Here is a 24,505-nt window from a genome sequence, read left to right as displayed (position 1 = left end):
ATATTGTGTGCAGTGAACATACATTCTCTATTCCACTGTCTTTTTCTTTTTTATAAAATGTGGTCTGTAACCTATTACTGTAACCCATTACATCAATTTCAAAATCCTCTAAGGAGTTGCTAACCTGGTGGGAAAAACACCCTAAGTATGGGCTAGGATCCCTAAAATCATTAATTTCCCAAAGAATTTCTTGTATTTCAGATGTACAAGTAATATCTATGCCTATCAGTGCCTATCACCACCACTGGTAAACAAGATAACTCTAGAAGAAATTTGAATATATTTATATTTTTTAAACTAGTTATATATTTTTACTAACAGTTTTTACAATTATCTTTCATTTTAGGAAATTGATACTAATTTTCCACTTATAGGAATGATTGAAAGTTTTCTCCTAAAATAAATGTACTTAAATTTAAAAAGCAATTTAAAGAAAAATATTAATAGTATAGGAAATATTCAGACATGTCAAAAATCACAAATACATGTCTCATGTATCTGAAGTGTGGGAAACCATCTCGCACCATTCCATCGTGATAGAACAAGAAATGAACTTTCCTTCATATTAGATCTGCTTTTGCAGAGCTCTGCTAATTACTCCCAGAACGTTAGGTTACATGACATGACATTATTTTATGTTTGGCTTTTCCCCCAACAGCTGCTTAAACCAGGGAGGTCCTTTTTCCAAGCACTTGGGCAGTTTTTAGTTTGGCATCCTTTTACAAAGTGATTTGTGTGGATCTTGAGAGGCTGTGAGCTTGCCATCCCTTCTTGAGATCGTCACGTGGTCTTTCTCTGTCAGGCTTTCAAGTTAATTATTTCCTGTTTTTCTGAGTCTGTTCCTTATCCCCCTTCCCAGGCCACCCTCTACCCTCACCTTCACACACACTACCCCCCTCCACCCGCCCACAGTTCCAAAGCAAATCAGTCTTTGTCTCCTGGCCTGCCCTAGAACACCTCCCAACAAGAGCCTTGGAGCTAATTAAATTGCGGCAATTTCAGAGCAAAAATTTATTACTGGGTACAATCAGAAATTACTTTTAGAGTTCTTTGCATTTTGGTAACATTCTCTGTAACTTAATGACCTTTTGTTCTCAGTCCCTGCCTGCTAAGGTACTGTGTGAACCAATCTGCCCAAGCTGTTTTCTCTCTGTGTGACTGCTTAAGATCTCTGGCATGAGTTACACTGTCACTTCTCTCAGGAACTCCCACGTTGGGCTTGACTTTCCCAGCAAACTTGATCTGTTGTTCATGCAACATTGTTTCTGCTGCTGTCCCATTCCTTCTCTTCAAGGCCAGAACTCCCTCCTCCTGCTATCTTTAACAAGGCAGAGTGCTAACCTGAGCTGAGCTGTACCCCACAGAAGCTCTGTGCATAGAAGCCCCTTCCATTTCTGCAATCTTTGCTTCCTCATCCCAACCCCATGCCCAGAAATCTTCTCAAACTAGCCTTTTATGTTCATCCAGCCTTATTTTTTTTTCTCTCTCTTTTTTCCCCAAATCCCAGCTGATGTTTTGTCTTAAGTCTCTAATTGGGTTTGGTTATATTGTTCAACGTCCTTTCCCCCCACTGCCCTGCTTCACTCCACTCTAGTTTTCTCTCCCCTTAGCTCATCCTGAGCACACACCTGAACTCTTTAAATCTTTTACTTAGTATACAGTTTCCTGGTCATCTCTTTTTAGCCCACTAAAACTAAAGTGTAAAAAGCCCTTACAATAACTGTGTATGTGTTTTTGTGTTTGGTATATACGTGCACAATTAAACTAGGAGAAAGGATATATAAACACAAAATAGACTGTCCAACATTATTTGGGGGTTGGAGGTGGAGGAGAAGAGCCCTAGGCCCTAGAAGTTCCCTGGGTTTCATGTTAGTATGAACATATTTCACCCTGCAACCCAAATCTGTACCATTTTCACACACAGCTTAAACAAAGAATCTTGATGTGTATTGAGGATTTAGGTAACTACTTCCTGTTAAGAGATTTTAAAATTGTGTTTTCATTATGACTCTATCTCAATTTATTGATCAAGGGATTTCTTGCCTCACTTAACTCCATAATCTGTTGCTCAGATCAAGAAAATGAGCAAACTATTGTTTGGCAGTTTGAGTACAGACTTTAAAGTGATACTTTGGAGGCTGGATGATTCAAGTGCTATAATCCAAGAAAAGCAACTACATGATCATGCAGAATGTGTCTTTATGCATTACTCTTTATCGATTAGGCATGCAATGAAATGAATCGGATTAAATGTTTTGTAGATGTGCTCTGTTGTAGTACAGAAACTTCCTAGTGTAAAAACATACAACAGAAAGCACTAAATCAAGAGATAGGAAATAATACATGTAAAAAGCAAATGTGTAAGTCATTCAACATATTTTAAGCATCTATTATGTTCATTTTTATGTAAAAAAACAATGTTAGATATAGTAAATTCTCAGCTGTCAGGAGCAGAAAAGTATCCTCTATTTTGGCATTTCTCTTCTTGCACCACCACTACCTAGTATACAGCTGTGCATATGTGCTTTTTGGGTGAATGAGAGACCTATATGTTCACTGTTTACTTTGGCCCTCTACTTTGCCAGCTTGTGGGCCACTTTATTCCTTATTAATTCTTTCTCCTGGGGACTAAAGGGGAAGGGAAAAGCAGGTGAACTTGGAGTCAATCCAGCATGCTTAATGACCAAAACGGTCCAATTTCGCTTTTTATAATTTTAATTAATTTATGTATTTTTGAGACGGGGTCTTGCTATGTTGTCCAGGCTAGTCTCCAACTCCCGAGCTCAAGCTACCCACCTGTCTTGGCCTCCCAAACTGCCCGGATTACAGACGTGAGCAACTATACCAGGCCAACGTTCAATTTCTATACAATAAACTTGAAAGACCTGTCCAAATTATTTTATATCATTTAAGATTTTGCTCCAGCCAACTGATTAAACAATTCTGTCAATTAAAGCGTGGACATCTTGAGATTGATAATTTGGTTGTTAACAGTTATTGTAACAGTATTTGACCAGTCCTGGAAGATTTTGTTAAGAAGTAAAATTCACTGTGACGATTTATCTGGAAGAAAGGGAACTATAATTTGCTCAGTACCTGTTATATGAGAGAATCTGAACTGTGCAGTGTACACCGCTTTATTCTTTTACGGTTTACAATTACCCAGAAAAGTGAGTAAAATGCCCATTTTACAGATGTGGAGGCTGAGATTCAGAGATACTCTGACAGTCTCTCGGTTTATAAGGAAAACCTTGGCTAACAGCCTCCAGAGCACAAGCCCTTTACAAAGGAGTTCTGGAGATTGCGGGCAGCTTTTACTCATCTATGCTGCCCACGCTTAACATGGAAAATTAAAAGCTGACCTTGTGTTCCTTTAAAAAATCTCCAAGGAAGCTGGCTGCAGATTTCATGGGTAACTCATGAGAAACAAAATGCTTTTGTGGATTAAAAACTGTCTTTATTCCAATGGAGATTTTGGGTTTTTTTCTTCTTAAAGAGAAAAAAAAAAAAATCTACCGCTGACACTTAACAAGAACCCTCATTCGTAGAATGGACAAGTCCTCGTATTGCGCTATGCAGATCCCCCAGGAAATTGTGACAGTATTATGGCACTTTGGCCTAAGCTGTTAAAGAGACTATGTAATGAACAGCTGGGGATTTCTAAGGCACAACTGTAACACAGGGAACCCAAGTGATGGCTATCCTCACCGACTGCAGCTGCCGGGCTCCGGTTTGCTACAGCAAACCCCCACCCCTCGCCTTCACCCAGGCGGGTGTCGTCAGCTGTCGCAGCGCCAGCGGCTGCCCGCGCCTTTCCGCCCCCGCGCGCCTGCCAAGGCCGAGGCGGCTCCGACCGGAGGCGCGCGCCCCCGGTGCATGTGACGGGGTGGGAGGGAGAGTTTTCTTCCTCCCCCGTCCCCAAGCCCCGCCTTCTCCAGAGAAGCTGCGGCTTCCTATTGCGCCACCACCGAAATAACCGCCGTAACACCCAATCACGACGTGACTCATGAAGTAAGACCCGCCCCTTACTGATCCTCAGGTTCCTTCCCGCTCACACCGGAGTCACTTCCGAAGAGAGAACCGCCATGAAGATAGAAAGGGGTGCCGCCCACCTCTGCTCCGACAGCCTCCCCAAGTCCCAGCAGCAAGACGGCAACCACGCACCCAGCTTCTCCAGCTACGGCTCATGCCGCCGTCGCCAGCGGCGCCGACATGACAAGGCGCTGCATGCCCGCTAGGCCAGGTTTCCCCTCATCCCCAGCCCCGGGGTCGTCGCCCCCGCGCTGCCATCTGAGACCCAGTAGTACCGCCCCTGCTGCAGCGGGAAAGAGAACAGAGAGTCCTGGGGACAGGTACCGTGCAGAGGGCTTGAGAAGGGGCCGGGTCGCGGGGGCAAGGGTAGGAGGGGAGGACTGCAGACCGCCGCTCTTCAGTTCCCGCCATTCTCCGCGAGTTCAGGCGTTGGCGTTTCGGGGCCTGGCAAACCCCCGCCCCGCCTCCGCTCAGGGGCTTCTGGGTGTTGGAGTTTGCTTGTCGTAGTTGGGCAGCTGCTCTTGGTCTAGTGATCACCAACCTGGACGGCTATGGAGAACCCGCCTTAGGTAGAATGAATGTGATTTTTTTCCTTTGCGAGTGTTTGACCCGGGACCCTAACTGCTTAATGCATATTTAGGTTGTTTTCTGTACGTTGTCAGTTCTACTGATGCTAGTGGTTTAGTAATATAAATCTTTTCTATGTTGTGGGTGAAATTATGTAACCTGTGATGAGGGGAATCCCTTCCACGAATTACTTTGTAGCCCAGTGTGCACGCTAATTCATACTTAAAAGAAGTTATAGATTTGGAATGTGACGTGTTTTCTCTTTCAGTAACTTCACGCCTCTCCAAGAGGCCAATTTTTTTGTAAAGATTTTGCGGGAGATATGTAATGAGATGGGGAGTTTAATCTAATGAATCCTCTGACAATAAAACATGTTTAAATTCCTTACGAACTTGGTGCTGTCTTTTATTTTAAGTTAAATTGTAACAAGTTTTAACAATATTCATGTTCTCCATGCTGCGGTACAGGTTCACAAGCCCTTATCTTACTTCTGAAAGCCAGAAAGCTATGAAAACCAAACGTTTTCAGTAAGTTTGGCACCACATCTTACATGGCAGCCAGACCTGACCAAAACTAATGTAAGGCTGTTCATGGTCTTTATCCCATTAAGTGTAAATATTCGTGTTTTGCTGGAGAAATATCAATGAGTTTGATTACAGATTGCAGCACCAGACCCCACTGGGAACTTTCCATATACATCTAAGTTATCCCCTTTCTAAAATCTGATAAATTCAGAATTTTAAAACACATTTGGCCCCAGAAGGTTCAGATAAGGGTTTGTGAAGCTTTTATAATTATGGTTTTTTTAGCCAATTATTAAATAAGCAGTGGACATTTGTGTGCATAGGAACTTAGGGAATGTACCTCTTCAAAGTTGCATTCATGGTTATTTTACAGGTTTCTTGTATGTTTTACCCAAAACCATTTTTTGTCTGTCTGGTATATTAATCAAAAAGGAGTCTGAGGTACAATATTTTAGGGAAGAGATACAGTGTTACATTTAGTAAAATTTTTTCGAAGTATCTTGTTTGCAACAAATTAGCTGCTTCTGGGTCCCTTCCTATCTCCTCAGTCTATAACAAGGCATCATTCTTCTCGCCTTTGCTGAACCTCCAAACGTTTCTTCCTTAATGCTGGTGGAGTTAATTTGCCTCGTATAATTTATGTAAACAAATGCATATCTTCTTCCATAGCCTGTCACTCATATTCATCTCATAAGCACTTAGCTTTTTTTTTTTTTTTTTTTTTTTTGCTGGAACTTACATGGTGGTAGGATGGGAAGAGGAAGCACTTAGCTTTTAAACTAATATCTCAAAAAAACATGAAGGACTTGGTAAACCATTAAAGATGTACATTGCTTTTCTAATGTGACCAGTAAAGTGTACCAGAAGCTTATTAAACTTCCAGAAACTTGGATTGTTGGAGTTTTCACTGAACTTTCCAACCTCATAATGAATAAATTGTTCAGGGAAACCAGTAGTCTATCACTTATTCTCTTTCAGTAAAATGATACGTTTTAGCAAAATTTACCAGAAAGTTAATTTTTTGCTCAGCGTATCATAACATCCCCCTTTTTGCAGCTGACAACTCTAAATACAGTGAACAAATCAGAATACAAATTCTGATAATGGGTTTCTATTTCACTTTAGCATTATTGCCAATGTCAGAACTTGATTAGTTAAACCAGACAGTGAAATCCAGTCTTTAGGATACAGAAACCCTTAAAAATTAATTTGGTTTTTGTTATTCTTGTTAACTTTCTTCCTTTTCTCCTTGTGTTTTTCCCAAGCAATGGGTTATTTTTGTAAATATCTTAAGATTTTTTGTTAAAAAATTAGGAATTTGAAATTATTTAATTGTTACAACTCATTCTAATTTCTACTGTTACTTAGATTAACATCTTAAAGTAATGTATAAAGAGGGTAGCGTAAGTTCGGTACTTTTATTTTCTTTGTCCAGCGAACTCCTCTTCACCTGGCTTCCTAGATCAGCCAAATCACCCATATAGCCATTCTACCATCTATTGTTCTACTCTCGTTATGAGAGTCTGTTCAGGTTTTATTCCATTTTAGAATCCTCATTATTCATTTGGCATACATCTATTGAGTTTTGTTTAGTTTTAGCTTTTCTAAATTTTAAAATGCAGCTGTGCTTAGATACTAAGTAGTTATTTTGTATGAATGTCTGGAGAGAACAAGTAGGTTCAAATGCTTATACCCAAGATGTTGCATTCTACCATGTAGCAGTGAGCATTTCAGTCTTAAGAAGGATTCTGTACTAATTCCTTGGGTCTACATGCCTGTCTTATCTGTTTAAGTACTATAAATAATATAAACTTCAGTTGTATTTTTATAAATGAACTCCTATAGGAAGTGATGCGTTATATTTTCAGTTTTTTAAATGAACAGCTTAGCAAAGCATTATTATCATTGTCAAAACTTTATTAGTTAAACTGAATAGTGAAATCCAGCCTTTATTTTATAAATCTAACTTTCTCCATTTAAACTGAATTATGGAGGTTTTAATATTTGCTTATATGATGCTATATTATGCTTTTATTTTCAGGAAGCAGTCAATTATAGATTTCTTCAAACCAGCTTCAAAACAAGGTATGTACACTATTGGTACAATTTTTATAGGCTCTTTTGGGGATGAGGAGAGAGACAGATTCAACTTTAAAACCTACTCTAAGCTATTTTAGTAAACATAGTGTTCAAAACTGATGAAGATACAGTTGTTTTTTTTACAAGGATAAGCAAGTTCTAAATATGAGGAAGGTCTTTTTGCTGTTATGTTTTCATATGTTTAAAATATTACTCTTGTCAAAAATTTAATGTTCTAAATGTATACTATTTTCACTCTCTAATACAATAATTTATATAGAGCCGTGGGGAGGCTATATGATGTACCAAAAGAGAACTTTATGAAAGTAAGGCTTTTAACAAATAAATCCTGTCTTAATTTCTCTTATACCCCCCAATAAAGTGTGTATCATTATCCAAGTTATTGGTTTGAAAATTTTTGTGGTAACATTAGTGTAGTTTAATTTAATATTTTAAACATTAATAATTGAGATAAATGTTAAATATTTTATTTTTAGTAACATGCAATTTGTATGTGTTTTAATTGGCTATTTAGACAGACACATGTTGGATTCACCACAAAAATCAAACATCAAATATGGAGGAAGTAGATTGTCCATCACTGGGACAGAGCAGTTTGAAAGGAAACTATCCTCACCAAAAAAATCTAAACCCAAAAGGGTGGCACCAGAAAAGAGCCCTATTATCGAAGCTTTCATGAAAGGTGTTAAAGAGCACCATAAAGATCATGGTGTACGTGAGTCACGTCGGCCTTGTGTGTCACTAGCCTCCAAATATTTAGCCAGAGGAGCAAATATCTATGTTCCTTCTTCATATCGCTTGCCAAAGGAGATGAAGTCACTAAAGAAAAAACATCGATCCCCAGAGAGAAGGAAATCACTATTCATTCATGAAAATAGGGAGAAGAATGATAGAGATCGAGGCAAAACCAATGCAGACTCCAAAAAGCAGACCACAGTGGCAGAAGCTGACATCTTCAAGAACAACACCAGAAGTCTCAGCAGCAGGAGCAGCCTATCCAGGCACCACCCGGGAGAAAGCCCATTGGGAGCTAAATTCCAGTTGTCACTAGCTTCTTACCGCAGAGAACGAGAACTAAAGAAGTTGAGAAAGGAGCAAATGGAGCAGAGAATCAACTCTGAAAATTCTTTCTCAGAAACAAACAATCTTTCCTTTAAATCTTCTAGTATAGAAAGAAAATACAAACCAAGGCAGGAACAAAGTAAACAGAATGACGTCATACCTAGAAAGACTAATCTTTCAAATGTGGTATGTGTAATAATTATTGAATTAGCATTGCTACTGCTCTATCATATTTAGAATACTAAATTTTAAAATATATAAGAGTTGTTACATCACATTGATGTCTTTCCTTAAGGAAATACTTATGCACAGTATGTGTAGAAGCTGGTTTCACTAGGTTTCCTCCATGCCCTTCACTGAACTCAATAAAGCAGTGTTTCTTATCCTTAGTTTTTTCAGACCAAGAACGAAGATCTTTTTTAGTCAGGAAAGTAAGCATTTTTTTAAAGGCAAGTATAGTCTTATTTATTTATGTGTAGACAGTCTTGCTCTGTCACCCATGCTGGAGTGCTGTGGCAAGATCATGTCTCATTGCAGTCTCAAACTCCTGGGCTCAAATGATGCTGTCACCTCAGCTTCCCAAGTAGCTGAGACTACAGGCATATGCCACCATATTTGACTAATTTTTTTATTTTTTGTAGAGACAGGGTTTTCCTATATTGCCCAGGCTGTTCTTGAACTCCTGGCTGCAAGCAGTCCTCCTGCTTCCTGCACTTTGGGAGGCCGAGGTGGAAGGATTGCTTGAGCTCAGGAGTTTGAGACCAGCCAGAGCAACATAGTGAGACCTCGGCTGTACTAAAAATTAAAAATTAAAAAAAAAACAGTCATGGTGGCATGCACCTGTTGTCCTAGCTACTTAGGAGGCTGAGGTGGGAGGCTCGCTTAAGCCCGGGAGAAGGTTGCAGTGAGCTTGATCATACCATTGTACTCCAGCCTGGGTGACAAAGTGAGACCCTGTCTCAAAAATGCAGTGTTCTAATATAATATTAGTCTTGAATTATTGATGTAAACATGTAAATCAGCACTATAAAAGCTGAGTTCATTTTTATGGTATTTTTACATTTTTATGATATAAATGCCCTTGATTTTTATGATAAAAACCTTAAGATCTTTAAATGTTTTATTGTAGACACTAGGCTTTACCTCCAAATATGGGTCCTTGCTTTATTCAATCTAGAAATCTGTGTTTAAATGTTAGGAAGAATGCCTTCACATTCTTTACTGTCCCCAACACTTAATTAATTTTATCTCATTTTGCTCATAGGAAAATGGACATCTCTCAAGAAAAAGATCCTCTTCTGATTCATGGGAACCCAATTCAGGTAGAACCAAAATTACATTTCTGAATTTCTAAATAAATTTTCATCTTAATGGCTTTTTAAAACAAATTTGTTTAAATATGTAGTTCCCTTCTTGGGGATGAATTTAGTGTCTCATATTAATTAACAGTTTCGTAAATTATATTTAAAAAGAATGGTCCCTGAATTTAGTACTTATAATTTGGGTTTGTTTTTGAGGCAGGGTCTCACTCTGTCACCCAGGCTGGGATGCAGTGGCATGATCACAACTCACTGTAATCCTTAACCTGGTGGGCTCGAGTGATTGTCCCACCTCAGCTTCCTGAGTAGCTGGGACTACAGATGTGGGCCACCATGCCTGCATAGTTTCTTGTATTTTTGTAGAGATGAGGTTTTGCCGTGTTGCCCAGGCTGGTCTCAAACTCCTGGGCTCATGTGATTCTCCTGGCTCGGCCTCCCAAAGTACTGGGATTACAGGTATGAACCACCACACCTGGCCCAGTATGTATAATTTGTCATCTGTCTTGAATCTTCTCTGCCTTCTTCAAGAGTTCCTAACAGTATGTTTCTCATACTGGTATTCAGTGTTGTCTCTTTCTGAATCCTTGGCTACATCAAGAAACGTAATATTTTAATCTTGGAGTTGTAGACTGAGGTCTTGGTATTATCTTGAGGATGCTTTGCGTAAGGTTGAAACTGTTACCATGATCCAAAGCAGTGTTTTCTAATATTTCAAATACAAGGATCCCTTTTTAATATTAAATTTCAGGGATAGCTACATGACATTAGTTTGTACTTTTATCATCTATTGATTGAAAAAAACATAAAATAACAAACCTGTTAATTCAGTACATTTTATTTTTTTTACTAGAAAATAGAAGATTAAAAAATCAAACACTGCAGAATTTTGCAACAAGAAATGAAAGGTTTCCACAACTAACAACAGTTAATAGTCTAGTGTATCAGATTTTTTTTCTGATATGACTATACATTTTGAAAAACAGACAAATTCTCTGTATTTTACTGTATTTACATTCAGTAAAAAACATTGGACATGATAATAATAGCTGACTTTTATTAAGTACTTATAGTGTGCTATGCCGTTTTATGTGCTTTTAATTCATTTGATCCTCATAACTTTATACAGTGGTTTACTTTTAGAAATGGAAGTACAGAGAGACAGTTCTAACTCCTTCTTCAGGTTTCATCTACTACTTCATTTTATTTATATTTTAGAGGTGCATTGCATTTTGACTAAGCACTCGACTAGTAAAATCAATCTTGAGCCAAGGCTGAAACCATATTTTACCATCATAGGAGGAACTTCTAGGATATAGGAGTAAATCTAAAATTGTATGTGTTTTTTGTTTATTTAATTTTTATAATGTTGCTGATTCTATGACCAAGTTTTGGTGATTGTGCAAATTGTACCAAATTGTGCAAGAACAGGAATTTCTCAGCCAGGAGATTGCTTCTGCACTCACTGCATTGCACATTTGTAATACTAAATCCATGATCACTTTGCACCAAAGCTAATATAAGAACAAAATATTACTTTGTATAAGGGGCTGCTTCTGGTGGTGTGGCTGCCACATTATTCCTTTGCTTATTTTCTCTGATTTAAGATTTTTACAAATATTTTCATTTCCTGGATTTACAAATTTCATTCATGGTGGCTGAAGCAGTTTCGTTTATATAATCCCACATAGCAAAATTTTTGAGTTCTACTTGGAAAAGATGCTTTCTACATATTTTTAGAGGCTGACTTATGATGGTTGCCTTCACTTACATTTTTATTGCTAATATTTTTGCATGTATTTCATAATCAGTAATAATTATAGCATTATACTCTAAATAAATATACATTTATACTTCACTCAACTAATATCAACAGAATTTCAACATATAAAGGACAAGGGGATATTTCACTCTAGATAGCATGAAGAATGCTTATTGTGTCTGATAGCAAACTTATTAAAAATCCAGGCCAGGCACAGGGGCTCACTTCTATAATCCCAGCACTTTGGGAGGCCAAGGCAGGAGGGTCACCTGAGGTCAGGAGTTCAAGACCAGCCTGGCCAACATGGTGAAACCTCATCTCTACTAAAAATACAAAAATTAGCTGGGCATGGAGGTCCACACCTGTATTCCCAGCTACTCAGGAGGCTAAGGCAGGAGAATCGCTTTAATCTGGAAGGTGGAGGTTGCAATGAGCCAAGATGGTACCACTGCACTCCAGCCTGGGTGACAGAGCAAGACTTGGTCTAAATAAATCAATTGTCATGGTGATGTACGTAATCACACAGTCATTAATCACATACAAGTTCAGGGATTTCAGAAGTAATGGTAGAATAGGGATTTGGCCCTTTGGTCTTTTAACAGTAGACATTTGGCCCTGTCTTTTGGCTGACTTCTGAGGTGAAATTTAGTCCATTGCTAGTACATTTCATAACTGATTAATAACCAGTCACCTATAAATGGCCATTGGATTTTTCCTTTTTCTTGAGATGGAGTCTCACTGTCTTCTAGGCTGGAATGCAGTGGTGCAATAGCTCAATGCAGCATTGAACTCCTGGGCTCAAGCAATCCTCCTGCCTCAGCCTCCCAAAGTGCTGGGATTACGGGCAATTGCCACCATGCCCAGCCTTTTTTTTTTTTTTTCATCTTTTTACAAACTCAATCCCTCTGTTGTATGAGTATTTTATGTATTAGTATATTTGAAATATTTGAAAAACTGTAAAACAAATATTCTCTACAGGCTGAACAAAGGATACAAAAAGAATTATGAAAATTTTGCAATTAATCACCTGACCTGAAGAGCTTGCTAAAGGAGATCCTACCTGCAGTACCAATTCACTTTTCTCTAATTCTAGCTGATGAAACCTCTTAATAAGCTGACTTGTCCTAAGCATCTTCCATAAACAGTGTTTGTCTCCTCCTGGAGGAGCCCTGGATAATTCCTGAGCAAAGCAGGAATTTCTCCTCATTTCTAGTTTTATTTAAGTTATCTGACTTCTCTGGAAAAACCAAACAAAACTCGTACTGGCAGCTCTGTCTCTCTTTTGTAATCCCATACTTAAAAGTATAATAATCAATACCCCAGATCTTCTCTTTGGTTTAGTCATTTAATTTCTCATCCTGTGACCCCCATCCTTTTTTATGAGACATTTAACCCCAGAAAACTGAATGGGATGCAATGATTTCTTCAGGCAATGGGAGATATCTATAAAAGAACAGCATTTCTTTATGCATTTGTTTATTAATTAATTTCCTTTTTATACATTGAATTTTCCAGATTGTATGTTGATCAACCTATACAAATAATAATTGCCTGACTCTCAAGTTTGGTTTTGGGGGGCTTTATTTTACTTATTTGGACACAGGGTCTCACTCTGGTACCCAGGCTGGAGTGCAATGGCATGACTACAGCTCACTGTAGCCTCATGGGGCTCAAGCAGTCATCCCACCTCAGCCTCCCAAGTAGGTGGGAATACAGGCTCATGCCACCACACCCAGCTAATTTTTGTATTTTTTGTAGAAACAATGTTTCACCATGTTGCCTAGGCTGGTCTCGAACTCCTGAGCTCCAGTGGTCCTCCCATCTCAGCCTCCAAAGTGCTGGGATTACAGACGTGAGCCACCGGACATGGCCAAAAGATAAGAAATGTTCTAAGTAGAGAAGGGATTGATGGAGTTATGTTTTTTGTAGAGGTGGGGTTTTGCCTGAGCTCAAGAACTTCCACCTTGGCCTCCCAAAGTTCTGGTGTTACAGGCATGAACCACTGTACCCAGCTATTCTGAGCTTTTTAAGCAAACTCTTGGGGATTGGAGACATCTATCTATGTGCAGAAAATCTGATTTAGGGAAATCTGGTTTAGGGAATACTGATTCACAAATAGTGAATTTTTTGTTTGATTTTTGTTTTGTTTTGTTTTTTTGAGGTGGAGTCTTGCTTCAGTACCTAGGCTGGTCTTGAACTCCTGGGCTCAAGTTATCTTCCCACCTCAGCCTCCTGAGTAGCTGGGACTATATAGGCACACACCACTGCACCAGACTAAACAGTAATTTATTTTATTTTTTTTTTTTTTGAGACATAGTCTCACTCTGTTGCCCAGGCTGGAGTGCAGTGGCATGATCTGGGCTCAGTGCAACCTCTACCTCCCAGGTTTAAGCAGTTCTCCTGCCTTGGCTTCCCAAGTAGCTGGACTACAGGCACAGTGGTCACACCTGGCTAATTTTTGTATTTTCAGTAGAGACGGAGTTTTGCCATGTTGGCCAGGCTGGTCTTGAACTCCTGACCTCAAGTGATCTGCTTGCCTCGGCCTCCCAAAATGTTGGGTTTACAGGCATGACCCACCTTGCTCAGCCCACAGTATGAATTTTTAAAAACTGGTTCACTCAAATGTATGTGTTATTAAAGTACTTCTGGATGGGGCAATGATAAACATAGCTTGTATTAGTTTCCTAGAGCTGCCATGACAAAGTACCAAAACCAGTGTGACTTAAAGCAACAGAAATTATTGTTTCACAGTTCTGGAAGCTAGAAGTTTGAAATCAGGGTATCGATAGTGTAAGGCTGTCCAAAAGGACAGAGAGGCAGACCCAGGATCAGGTTTAGCAAGTTTATTTCAACCTGCCAGGCTGGCTACCTCACCACAGGCAGTGAAAGCAGCAACCTGGCTTACAGACTATGGGGGTTATATAGGGGGCTTGCAGGTAGCTGGGTGCTATTCTAAGAAAAACCACATCTTGGTTCTCAGGGGCCAAAATTCTACTTAATTGGTCAACATCCTGGGTTCGAGAGCCGGGTTTGACCACATCCTGGAACCCAGGTGCCCTGTTTACAAGGCTTGAGGCTGTTTTTGTTATGAGCTCGACTTAGCAGGGGAGAGTGGGGAGGAGGTCTATGGGCTTGCCTTGCTGTGACCCTAACATTCCAGCCTTTTGTTAAATATATAAAAGAAAGGGAAAAGGGGCGCCATTTGTTTCTAGCCACTTCATGCTGAGTAGGGACGCTGGTTGGGTGAGGCTGGCTTGCAAGTTAGTAGTCCTAGAACACCGTCGTGTCTTGTATTGTGCCGCAGGTAAAAGCTTGTGATTGATTGTGCAAAAATTGGGTGAAAAGGCGTAAAGAGGCAAGGGCCAACGACCAAGAAGAGGAAGAGAGTTACAGCAGGGCCGAGGAGGGGAAGCAGCCAAGGGTCCCAGGAGCTGAGATGCCAACCGGGCCAGGAGGGCCAGGCAGAAGAATTGTTTTTGTTTTTGTTTTTGTTTCTGGGTTTGGTCTTTGAGTTTTTTGATAGCATTTTGTACTAACCTAGATTTATTGTGGTAGAAACAGCATTTTTTATTTAAAAAGAATCAGAGACTTCCTTTTTCAGCAGTGAAGAGGTCTAGGCCTCTGTGGTTTTTGTAGGGTGTCTGCTGTTAAACAGTCTAGTTGCTTTTGGAGGTGAGTGCTGGAGTTTGCTAACTTTTTTTTAGTGACGATTGGAAGTTTGGGAGAGTGACTGGAAATATGATAATGAGATTCTCAGGCTTCCTGCTTCTAACTTGACACTAGTTGTGACTTTAATGGCTACTAATAAGGGAGTGAACTGTATTGTTTTTTCGGAGCGGGGCAGGTGTGTAGTGTTGCAGGGACAGGGAACTTTTTGGTATGGCTTGACAAGGTTAATGTCGGTAAGGTGGACTAGGGTGCAAGTACCTGTCTAGTTGGTAGGGAGACAAGTAGGTTGTGGATTCTCAGAGGAAGAAGATGCCCGAGGTGTTAATGTAAACTGACAAGTGGATTGAAAATAGGTCTTGGGGTGTGGAGCTTCCTTGTTTGGAGGGTCCAGCTTTAGTAACCTAGAGTGAGGAGGAGGAGACCCCTTTGAGAGCTCCTGTCTGGGGAAGGGGTTTCCATGTTGAGAGGCAGTAGAGGAAGTAATGCGGAGGGGCTGGTTAAAGAGGCCATTAGCTTCAGGGGAAGCTGAATAATTTACTTGGAGTGAGGTATGGGAAGAGGAATGGGAGATGGTTTCAGTTGAGCCACAGGCGGAGGGAGGGATGCTGCCTACATTTGTATGTTTGTTGGAAAAGGTAACACATAAGGGGGCTTAGCCAAGTTTTGGGGTGTGGAGGGTTGTGGGACTTTGGGAGAGCAGAGGCAGTGGGGCTGACTGTTAAAAGAGTTAGGACCTTGAGGAAGAATTGGAGTCTGTATCTGGGGGAAGGAGTTGATAGGGGTTGTATGGGGAGGTGGCCTCTTTTAGAAGGTTTATGAGGTGGCTGATAGAGTCCTATGGATAAACTCTTTCTGCAGACGAGCAAGGAATAGGTGAGTTAAGACTTTTAGTGTGATAAATAGGTAGGGGAAGAGAAGTAAGGGCAAAGGAGAAGGTACAGGGGGCGTGCACCGATAAGAGATGTTAGATTTTCCCTGGTTTGTTCTTGAGGGAGAATGAGTTTTTGATTTTTGACTATCCAGTTCTCTTGGAAGGAGGTTCCTGGTTGTAACAATGAAGCTTTTTCAGTGGGAGAATACTGGGGTTGGATTGTGGGGGGAATGTGGAGGAGAGGGGCAGGGGCAGAGGAAAGGGAGGCTTCTTTTGCTGCCTCATCTGCTTTTCTATTTCCTCTTGAGATTTCATCTGATCCTGTTTGGTGTCCTTGGCAGTGTATAACTCCTGCCTTAGCTGGGAGTTGTGCAGCTTGGAGGAGTTGGTAAATAAGAGGACCATTAGTGATGGGAGTTCTTGCCTGGAATGAGAGGAGGACAGCGAGGCATGATAAGGAAAGAGTGTGAGAAAACGGTATTAGGGAACAAGTGAGGGGTTTGGTGGGTTCGAGATAAGTCCATCAAGCTCTACAACTGAGACCTGTGAGGGATGAGTTTGTCCTAAAAATTTAAGTAAAGCCGAGTAGGTGACCTTGATATTGATTGAAAAAGAGATTGGCTTACCTGCTACTGGCAGAGTTACCCTGGGCTCCGATACAGTGATGGTAGATGGGGCCAGGGGCCCTGGGCCCCGTCAGTCTTCAGCGGCTAAGCCAAGGAGCTGTGGGGGGGCAAGTAATTCTTCACCTTTTGTCTTGGTGAAGGGGTTACAGGTTGGAGGTACAGGCTTTTCTGTCTGCCCATTGAGAGGACAGTCAGACTTCCACTGGCCTGTCTGCTGGCAGATGGGGCAAGGGCTTTTTGGCATCTGTGGATTGGGACATGCCTGCACCTAATGGCTTTCCTTTCTGCACTTGAAACGTGCCCTCAGAGGTGTACTGCTATAGGCTCTTTTGTGTCCCTGGGTGCCATAGCCAGGCTGTTTAGGTTGGCAAATGGCTGCTGATAGAAGCTGGTGTTTAGCACGATCTCTTTGGGCCTTGTCTGTTTTACTTTGTTTATCCCTGTTATTGAAGACCTTGAAGGCCAGGTTAAGGAGGTCTTCTTTGGGGTTTGAGGGCCATCTTCAGCCTTTTTGAGTTTACGCCGGATGTTTGGAGCAGACTAGGAGATAAAATGAGTGTTAAGAACTATGATGGCTTCTTGAGGGTAGGATTAACACGGGTGTATTTTTGGAGGGCCTCTGTAAGGTGGGAAAGAAACTGGGCAGGATTTTTGTCTCCCTTTTGGGAAACTTGAGTTTTTCAAAATTCATAGCCTTATGGGCAGCTTTGTTAAGGCCTTCAATAAGGCAAGTAATTATATGGTTATGGGACACTTGGCCTGGATCTGTGGGCTGGTATTCCTAGGCTGGCTTTTCCCCGAATGGTGGCAGCTCCTACAGGCTTAGTAGGATTTTGCCAATGAAGATTATCAACAGGTGCCTGGGCTTCGAGCCACACTCTTTCATTCTATTTTGGAAGGAGGGTAGAAGAGAGGATAATATAGAGATTATGCCAAGTGAGTTCATAAGACTGGGTAAGATATTCAAATTCTTTGATATAAGTGTCTGGATTGGAGGAGAAGGACTCGAGACGCTTTTTGATTTGGGAGAGATGAGATAGAGAGAAGGGGACATGAACACAGACAATGCCTTCCATCCCTGCCACTTCTCGAAGGGGTAGTAAGGGAGCTGGCTGCGGGGGATGCCAGGTCCTGGAGCACGTGTGGGCTAGAGATGGAGAGGGGTCAGAGTCGGAAGCAGGGAGATTGGAGAGAGGAGGGGACAAGAGGAGAGCTGGAGCTGGGGCATAAGGCAGAGGTCCAGGGTGTCCTGGTGGAGGCTCGGGGTGTTGGCTGGGAGGAGGGAAGTCAGCTGGGTGGAAAGAGGACGCATCATCCCCCACGCCGTGGGAGGGGTTGAGTCGGGTTTTGAGTGGGCGAGGGGGATTTGGAAAGTAGAGCAGGACTGACAGAGAGGGGCAGTTCCGGAGAAAGAAAGCCTGAACATAGAGAACCTCAGACCATTTAACAGACCGAAATTGTCAAGGTCCCGGAGAATATTGAAATCGAAAATACCGTTCTCAGTCCAATGAGAACCGTTGTCTAATTTATATTGGGGCCAGGCCACATTACAATAGAAAATTAATCTTCTTGGGCCTGACTTCAGACCGGAGACCAAGGGTGTCCAAATTTCGGAGGAGGCATCCTAAGGGGGTAGTCTTAGATGGAATGGACTGTCTGGACCCCATAGTGAAAGGCCGGAAGAGGAGGAGGCTGCCGAGGAGAGGGAAGATAGGAGAGAGCGTCCTCTGCCCTGTTTTCTCTACCTGAGGCAGTGAATTCGAAACAGTCACTGTCGAATTAGGCGTCCCCAAGGTGACAGGACTGAGGTCCCTGGGGCTGGAAGGCTGTCCTCAGCCTAGTGCTGGAACTTTCGGACAGAAAACAAACGGTCAAGGAACCCGAACAGAGGCAAAACCAAAACCTCTATTCAGCTCACCACTGGGAGGTGATGATTTGGATTGAGATAACCGCAGTTGGCAATGGAGTTCTGGGGTTTCCCTCCTGGGTCTGGAAAGGGGTTCGGAACGGGGAGGCTGGGAGGGGAGAGAGAGAGAGAGAAAGAGCAGCCAGCACCTACTCCTGTCCCAGGTTTCAGCACCAAAATGCAAGGTTGACCAAAACCTTGGAGAGGCAGACCTAGGGTCAGATTTAGCAAGTTTATTGCCACCTGCCAGGCTGGCTGCCTCATCACAGGCAGTGAAGGCAGGAGCCTGGCTTACAGACTATGGGGGTTCTATAGGGGGTTTGCAGATAGCGAGGTGTTATTCTAAGAAAAACCACATCTTGGTTCTCAGGGGCCAACATTCTACTTAATTAGGTCAACATCCTGGGTTCAAGAGCTGGGTGTGACCACATCCTGGAACCTAGGTGCCCTGTTTACAATGCTTGAGACTTGTTTTTGTTATGAGCTCGGCTTAGCAGGGGAGAACAGGGAGGGGATCTATGGGCTTGCCTTGCTGTGACCCTAACAAATAGGGCCATGATGTCTCTGGCAACTCTAGGGGAGAATACTTCCTTACCTGTTCTAGCTTCTGGTGCTCGCCTGCAATCTTTAGCATTTCTTGACTTACAGCTGCATCACTCCAGTCACACAGCATCTTTTCCTTGTGTATTTTCCCTTTGTATTCCCTCTGTGCATGTCTGTTTTTGTCTTCAGATTTTCTCTTTTGTAAGTACACCAGTCATACTGCATTGGGACCCAACGTGATTTTTTTTTTTTAATGAGAAATTTACATTTATCTGCCTTCAACTACTTATCCTATATATGTTTTAAATGTAGAAGTATTACATTTCTGCAACCAGGTAGTCCTAGGTTTAAAGGTAGAAACTTAAAAGTAGGTTTCTACTTGACGGAAAGTGCCTATGGAATCCTTAACTTGGTACAGAGATGCAGTTGTTTGTTTGAGGGAGTGGCACCTTTAATTCTGTTAAGATAGTAAACTTTTCATAGCTTTGGAATGAAAATGAGAATTTGTCATTAGTTTTAAATTTCTTGAACACCAGTATTTATCCAGTTGATAAATAACATTTACTCTTTTTCTTTATTCCATATGTGGTGACTAATCTCAGCCGTTCTCAGGCCAATGAGAACCGTTGTCTAATTTATATTGGGGCTAGGCCATATTACAATAGAAAATTAATCTTCTTGGGCCTGAGTAGGTGACCAAAATTAGAATTAAAATTCTAATACTTAGAATTTTAAACATTTCATTCGGGTGTTCTAGACACTCACTGAATAAACTTTACTAAAGTTGGAAAGTATATTTTTCACTAATCTAACACAAATTAAATTTTAGCAGGCTCTAAGCAGAATAAATTCCCTGACAAAAGAAAAAGGAACTCTGTGGACTCAGATCTGAAAAGCACAAGAGAATCTATGACACCAAAAGCAAAAGAGTCCTTCCTTGAGAAACGTCCTGATGGACCACATCAGAAAGAAAAATTTATAAGACATATTGCACTGAAGACACCTGGTGATGTGTTGCGCTTAGAAGATATATCCAAGGAACCTAATTATGAAACTGATCGCTCTTCTGCAGGCTTGGCACCTTCAAATTCTGGCCACCATTCTTCCAGGAATAGTGACCAAATCCGAGTGGCAAGTACCAAAGAGACTAAGATGCAGAAACCTCACTTACCTTTACCTCAGGAAAAGTCTGCAATTAAAAAAGCTAGCAACCTTCAGAAAAATAAAACCGCTAGCTCCATAACATCAAAGGAGACAAAACTACCTTTACTTTCCCATGTTCCAAGTGCTGGTTCCTCTCGGGTACCATTAAATGCTAAAAATTGTACTCCTCCAGTTTCTAAAAGAGATAAAGAGCGTTCCTCATCTAAAGAATATTCTGGGCATTCTGCAGAATCCACCAAACACAGGGAACACAAAGCAAAGACTAATAAGGCCGATTTTAATGTATCTTCAGGGAAATTTTCTGGGGGATCTTTGCGCTCAGAATATGGCACTCCTACAAAGTCTCCCCCAGCTGCTTTGGAAGTTGTGTCATGTATCCCAAGCCCTCCAGCACCTTCAGATAAAGCCCCTTCAGAAAAACAGAGTTCAGGAAATTCTAATGCGGGTAGCAGTGCACTGAAAAGAAAACTAAGGGGTGATTTTGATAGTGATGAAGAAAGTTTAGGTTACAACCTAGACAGTGATGAGGAAGAGGAAACATTAAAATCACTGGAAGAAATAATGGCTTTGAACTTCAATCAGACTCCTGCAACTACAGGAAAGCCTCCTGCTCTTTCCAAGGGACTTAGATCCCAGTCATCAGACTATACAGTAAGTAGTTTTGTGACATTTATCTTTACTTGAAGGGGGAAAGATTATTAATTAGTGAAAGGGGTGAATTATTGGAACTTACTTTAAAATTTAGTGTTTACTGTAACCCATAATTGGACTGAAAACGGAGTAATTCTTGTTTGGTAAATGAGTTTCTATTATCTTTAGTTTTATTACTGTGAATCAGTGGTCTCCAAACTCTTTTGATCACACACACTTCTGTGAGTAAACAATTTTTGAGCATGTACCCCAACATATGTGTATATCTTTAGATTATATATATGTACCACTATAATACTGTGTACTTTCTAAAGCATATGCAAAAACAGAATTTAAAAGGAAGAAGAAGAAAAAAATAACTCTTTTCCTATAGAAGTTATGTAGAAGTTACTATAGACTAAGTTCTACTGGAGTTTCTATAGAAGTTCCATATAAATAGAAGTTCTATTATTTTCTTCCTGCACCCCAATGGATCACCTTGCACACCCCCTGCTTTGGAGACCACATCTGTAAATGAAGGTAGAGTGTAGAAATGTTGTTGATTGTGGTGTGCAATTTTATTTATAAAGTGCTTCATTCTATCTTGGGAATAAGCTGAATTCTAGAATGTCTGTAAAATTTGGTGGGGAAGGTGTTAATATTCCATGGTAACACCTAAAAATTAGTAGTTTGATTCTACTAAAATCGAATTTGAAAGTAAAGACAGGGTAGCCACAGAATTCTTAAGTGTTTGCAGTCAGATCTCAAAGTTAGCAGGGTTTTATAAGTACTTTCCTAATAGGTAGTAAAATCTAATTGTTTGCAGTGCAAAATAATAGATTTAAAGCATGATGGTGAAAATTATCCTTAAGAAAGGTGTTATCCTGGCCCAGATTATTGAAATAGAAAATAGTCTTTACTACCCTTAATTACTTAAAACATCCAGTTCAACTGAGACATGTTATAAAGTATTTCTAAATTTCTTCTTGTTTTAGGAAACTGTTCATCCTGGAACTTACACAAATACTTTAGAGCGTCTAGTGAAGGAGATGGAAGACACTCAAAGGTTTGTTAGCATAAAGATTAATTTGCTAAATTTAACATTCTGCTTGTGTGGCTTACTTTTAATTTACCTTTTTAAAAAAATCATGAGAAATTAGCATGCATTTTAGGCTAGTATCATTTTGATAGTTCTGTTGTCAACTGTGTTAGAGTAAAATATATTGGCCAGACACAGGGGCACACACCTATAATCACAACACTTGGGAGACCCAGGCAGGAAGATTATTTGAGCCCAGGAGTTCAAGGCTGCAGTGAGTCGTGATGGTGCCATTTCACTCCAGCCTGGGTGACAGAGCGAGACTCAATCTCAAACGAAAAAAAAAAAGAGGCCAGGTGTGTTGGATTACTAAAGTAATCCAGTACTTTAGGAGGCCAAGGCAGGAGTTTGAGACCAGCCTGGGCAACAAGGTGAAACCCCATCTCCACAAAAAATACAAAAATTGGCCAGGCATGGTGCCAGACGCCTGTGGTACCAGCAACCCCACAGGTTGAGGTGGGAGGATCACCTGATCCCAAGGAAATCAAGGCTGCAGTGAGCTGTGATTGCACCACTGCACTCCAGGCTGGGTGACAGAATGAGACCCCATCTCAAAAAATAAATAAATAAAATGGACTTTCTTGTTGATAGACTGGATCAAAGGATCCAGGTTTTTATATTATACTGCACTAACTAATGATATAAATTCCTTTCTGTTTATTACAACTAGTATCTGATAGCTGAAATTCTTGATCGAAAGCATGGGTAGAATTTTGTGTGTGTGTTTTTTTATGGAAAATACATACAAAATTTACCATTTTAAACATTTTTACATGTACAGTTCAGTGGCATTAAGTACATTTATATGTTGTGTAACTGTTACCACCATCTAGCTGCAGAACTTTTCATCTTTCCAAACTGAAACTCCATACCCATTAAACAATAACTCCCCATTCTCCCCTTCCTCCCACCTTCAGCAACTACCCTTCTACTTTGTCTATGAAATTGACTATTTTAGGCACCTAAAATAGTCAGTTGATAAATATAAGTGGTATTATATTTGTCCTTTTATGACTGTCTTATTTCATTTAGGACAGTTATCTTCAGAGTTCATTCATATTGTAGCATGTGTCAGAATTCCCATTCTTTTTAAAGCTGATTATTTCATTGTATTATGTATATACACATTTTTTTTTCGTCATCTATCAGTGGACCTTTGGATTGCTTCCACTTTTTGGCTACTGTGAATAATGCTACTATGAACATGGGTATACAAATATCTCTTCAAGTCTCTCCTTTAAATTCTGTTGGGCATATACACATAAGCGGACTTACTGGATTCTATGGTAATTCCATTTAAATTTTTGAGAAACCACCACAGTCTTTCACAATGGCTGCACCACTGCACACCTGCACCAACAATGAATAAGGGTTCCAGTGTCTCCACAGCTTAGCCAGCATGTTATTTTTTCTTTGTTTTTCATTTGTTTGTTTTGATAATAGCCATCCTAATAGTAAAGTGGTATCCCTATTGTTTGGTTTGCCTTCCCTAGTGACTAATGATATTAACATCTTTTCATGTGCTTTTTGGCCATTTGTATAACTTCTTTGGAGAAATGTGTTTTCCAATTTTGTGCCTGTTTTTAATTGGGTTGTTTGATGCGGGAAGGGTTTGTTCACACAGGTAGAATTTTCTGAAGTATTTCTAAATATTTCTATCAAGTTACTCTTGAGAAAGAAGTTTAGAATTATGATGAACACCTCCCCCACACACATGCACATGCACAAGAGGGAGATATCAGGAAGCTGAGGCTTGTAATGATCTTAATGAAATTTATGTGACTTTATGGTCAGGTTTTGCTAATAAGAAGGGAAAAATATATTCCTTATTAATTCAAGCAGTATCCTTGAACAGCCTGGAGAACTTCACTAACAGCTCAGCTGACTTCATTACATAAAAGTTGGTATGTGCTACATATCTCAAACTTGGTAACTAAGTAGCTAACTTTAGGAATTTTGCAGATGATTAATAGTTCAAAAGCTTCCCCATCTCTGAATTTAATTAGAGAACTTCTCTGTATTGTAAAATTCTTTACTATTTCATGAATTCGTATGATCTATGATATGAAATCTGAAGTTCCTCCTTTAAAATCAAGCACTTCACAAATGAAAGACAGGGTACTAAATGATTGACCCTTTTCTGTAATGATAGAACAGTACTTTTACTAGTTATTTACTTTTCAGCTGTACTTATCTACTGTTTAAGGCTGGGGCTAAGAACCTTGTTTAAAATAACTTAATCTTGGAGAGGCAGTATAAGCAAGGACTCTGGAGCTAGACTCTCTGGCTATGAATCCCACATTTTTGCATTACAAGGTCTTGCAAGTTATTTTGCTTTTCTAATATCTGTTTCCTTATCTATAAAATGGGTAATAAACTACTATATGGGGTTGTTGTGAGAGTTAAAAGAGTTAATAAATAAAGCCCTTAGTACAGTGCCTGTCACATGTTAAGTAAGTGTTAGGTGTTGTGATGATGATTATGACAGTCACAACTACTGCTGCTAGAAAGCCTAGTTAACATTATCAGGTTATTGGGCATGTAGAAGGCAAATGAGCTTTAAAGCTTAGAGAGGATAATCAAATTAGTGATGTTTATTCTTTGCCCTTTTCCTTTCCATTCTCTAAGCGGTTT

General features: G+C 40.3%; 1 protein-coding gene across 11 annotated transcripts in view; it reads left to right on the top strand.

Moving 5' to 3' along the window:
• The first annotated feature begins 4,064 nt into the window (after positions 1–4,064).
• SLF2 (SMC5-SMC6 complex localization factor 2) overlaps positions 4,065–24,505 on the top strand; it is a 55,818-nt gene continuing 35,377 nt past the window's right edge. For 2 of the 11 annotated variants that reach the window (XM_012439364.3, XM_064373970.1), the window contains exons 1-6: positions 4,065–4,352; positions 7,165–7,208; positions 7,738–8,471; positions 9,550–9,607; positions 19,808–20,793; positions 21,768–21,838. In XM_012439364.3, coding sequence (XP_012294787.1) covers positions 4,213–4,352; positions 7,165–7,208; positions 7,738–8,471; positions 9,550–9,607; positions 19,808–20,793; positions 21,768–21,838 — 2,033 coding nt within the window. In that variant the 5' untranslated portion in view covers positions 4,065–4,212. The other 9 variants (XM_012439365.3, XM_012439366.3, XM_012439370.3 and 6 more) reach the window with 9 other exon arrangements.

This window comes from Aotus nancymaae, unplaced genomic scaffold (genome assembly GCF_030222135.1).
Source record: "Aotus nancymaae isolate 86718 unplaced genomic scaffold, 86718_ANA_hifiasm-v0.15.2.pri h1tg000010l, whole genome shotgun sequence".
Classification (NCBI taxonomy): Eukaryota; Metazoa; Chordata; class Mammalia; order Primates; family Aotidae; genus Aotus; species Aotus nancymaae.
The sequence above is the reverse complement of the archived record's forward strand: the minus strand, read 5'-3'. Positions and strand labels throughout refer to the sequence as shown.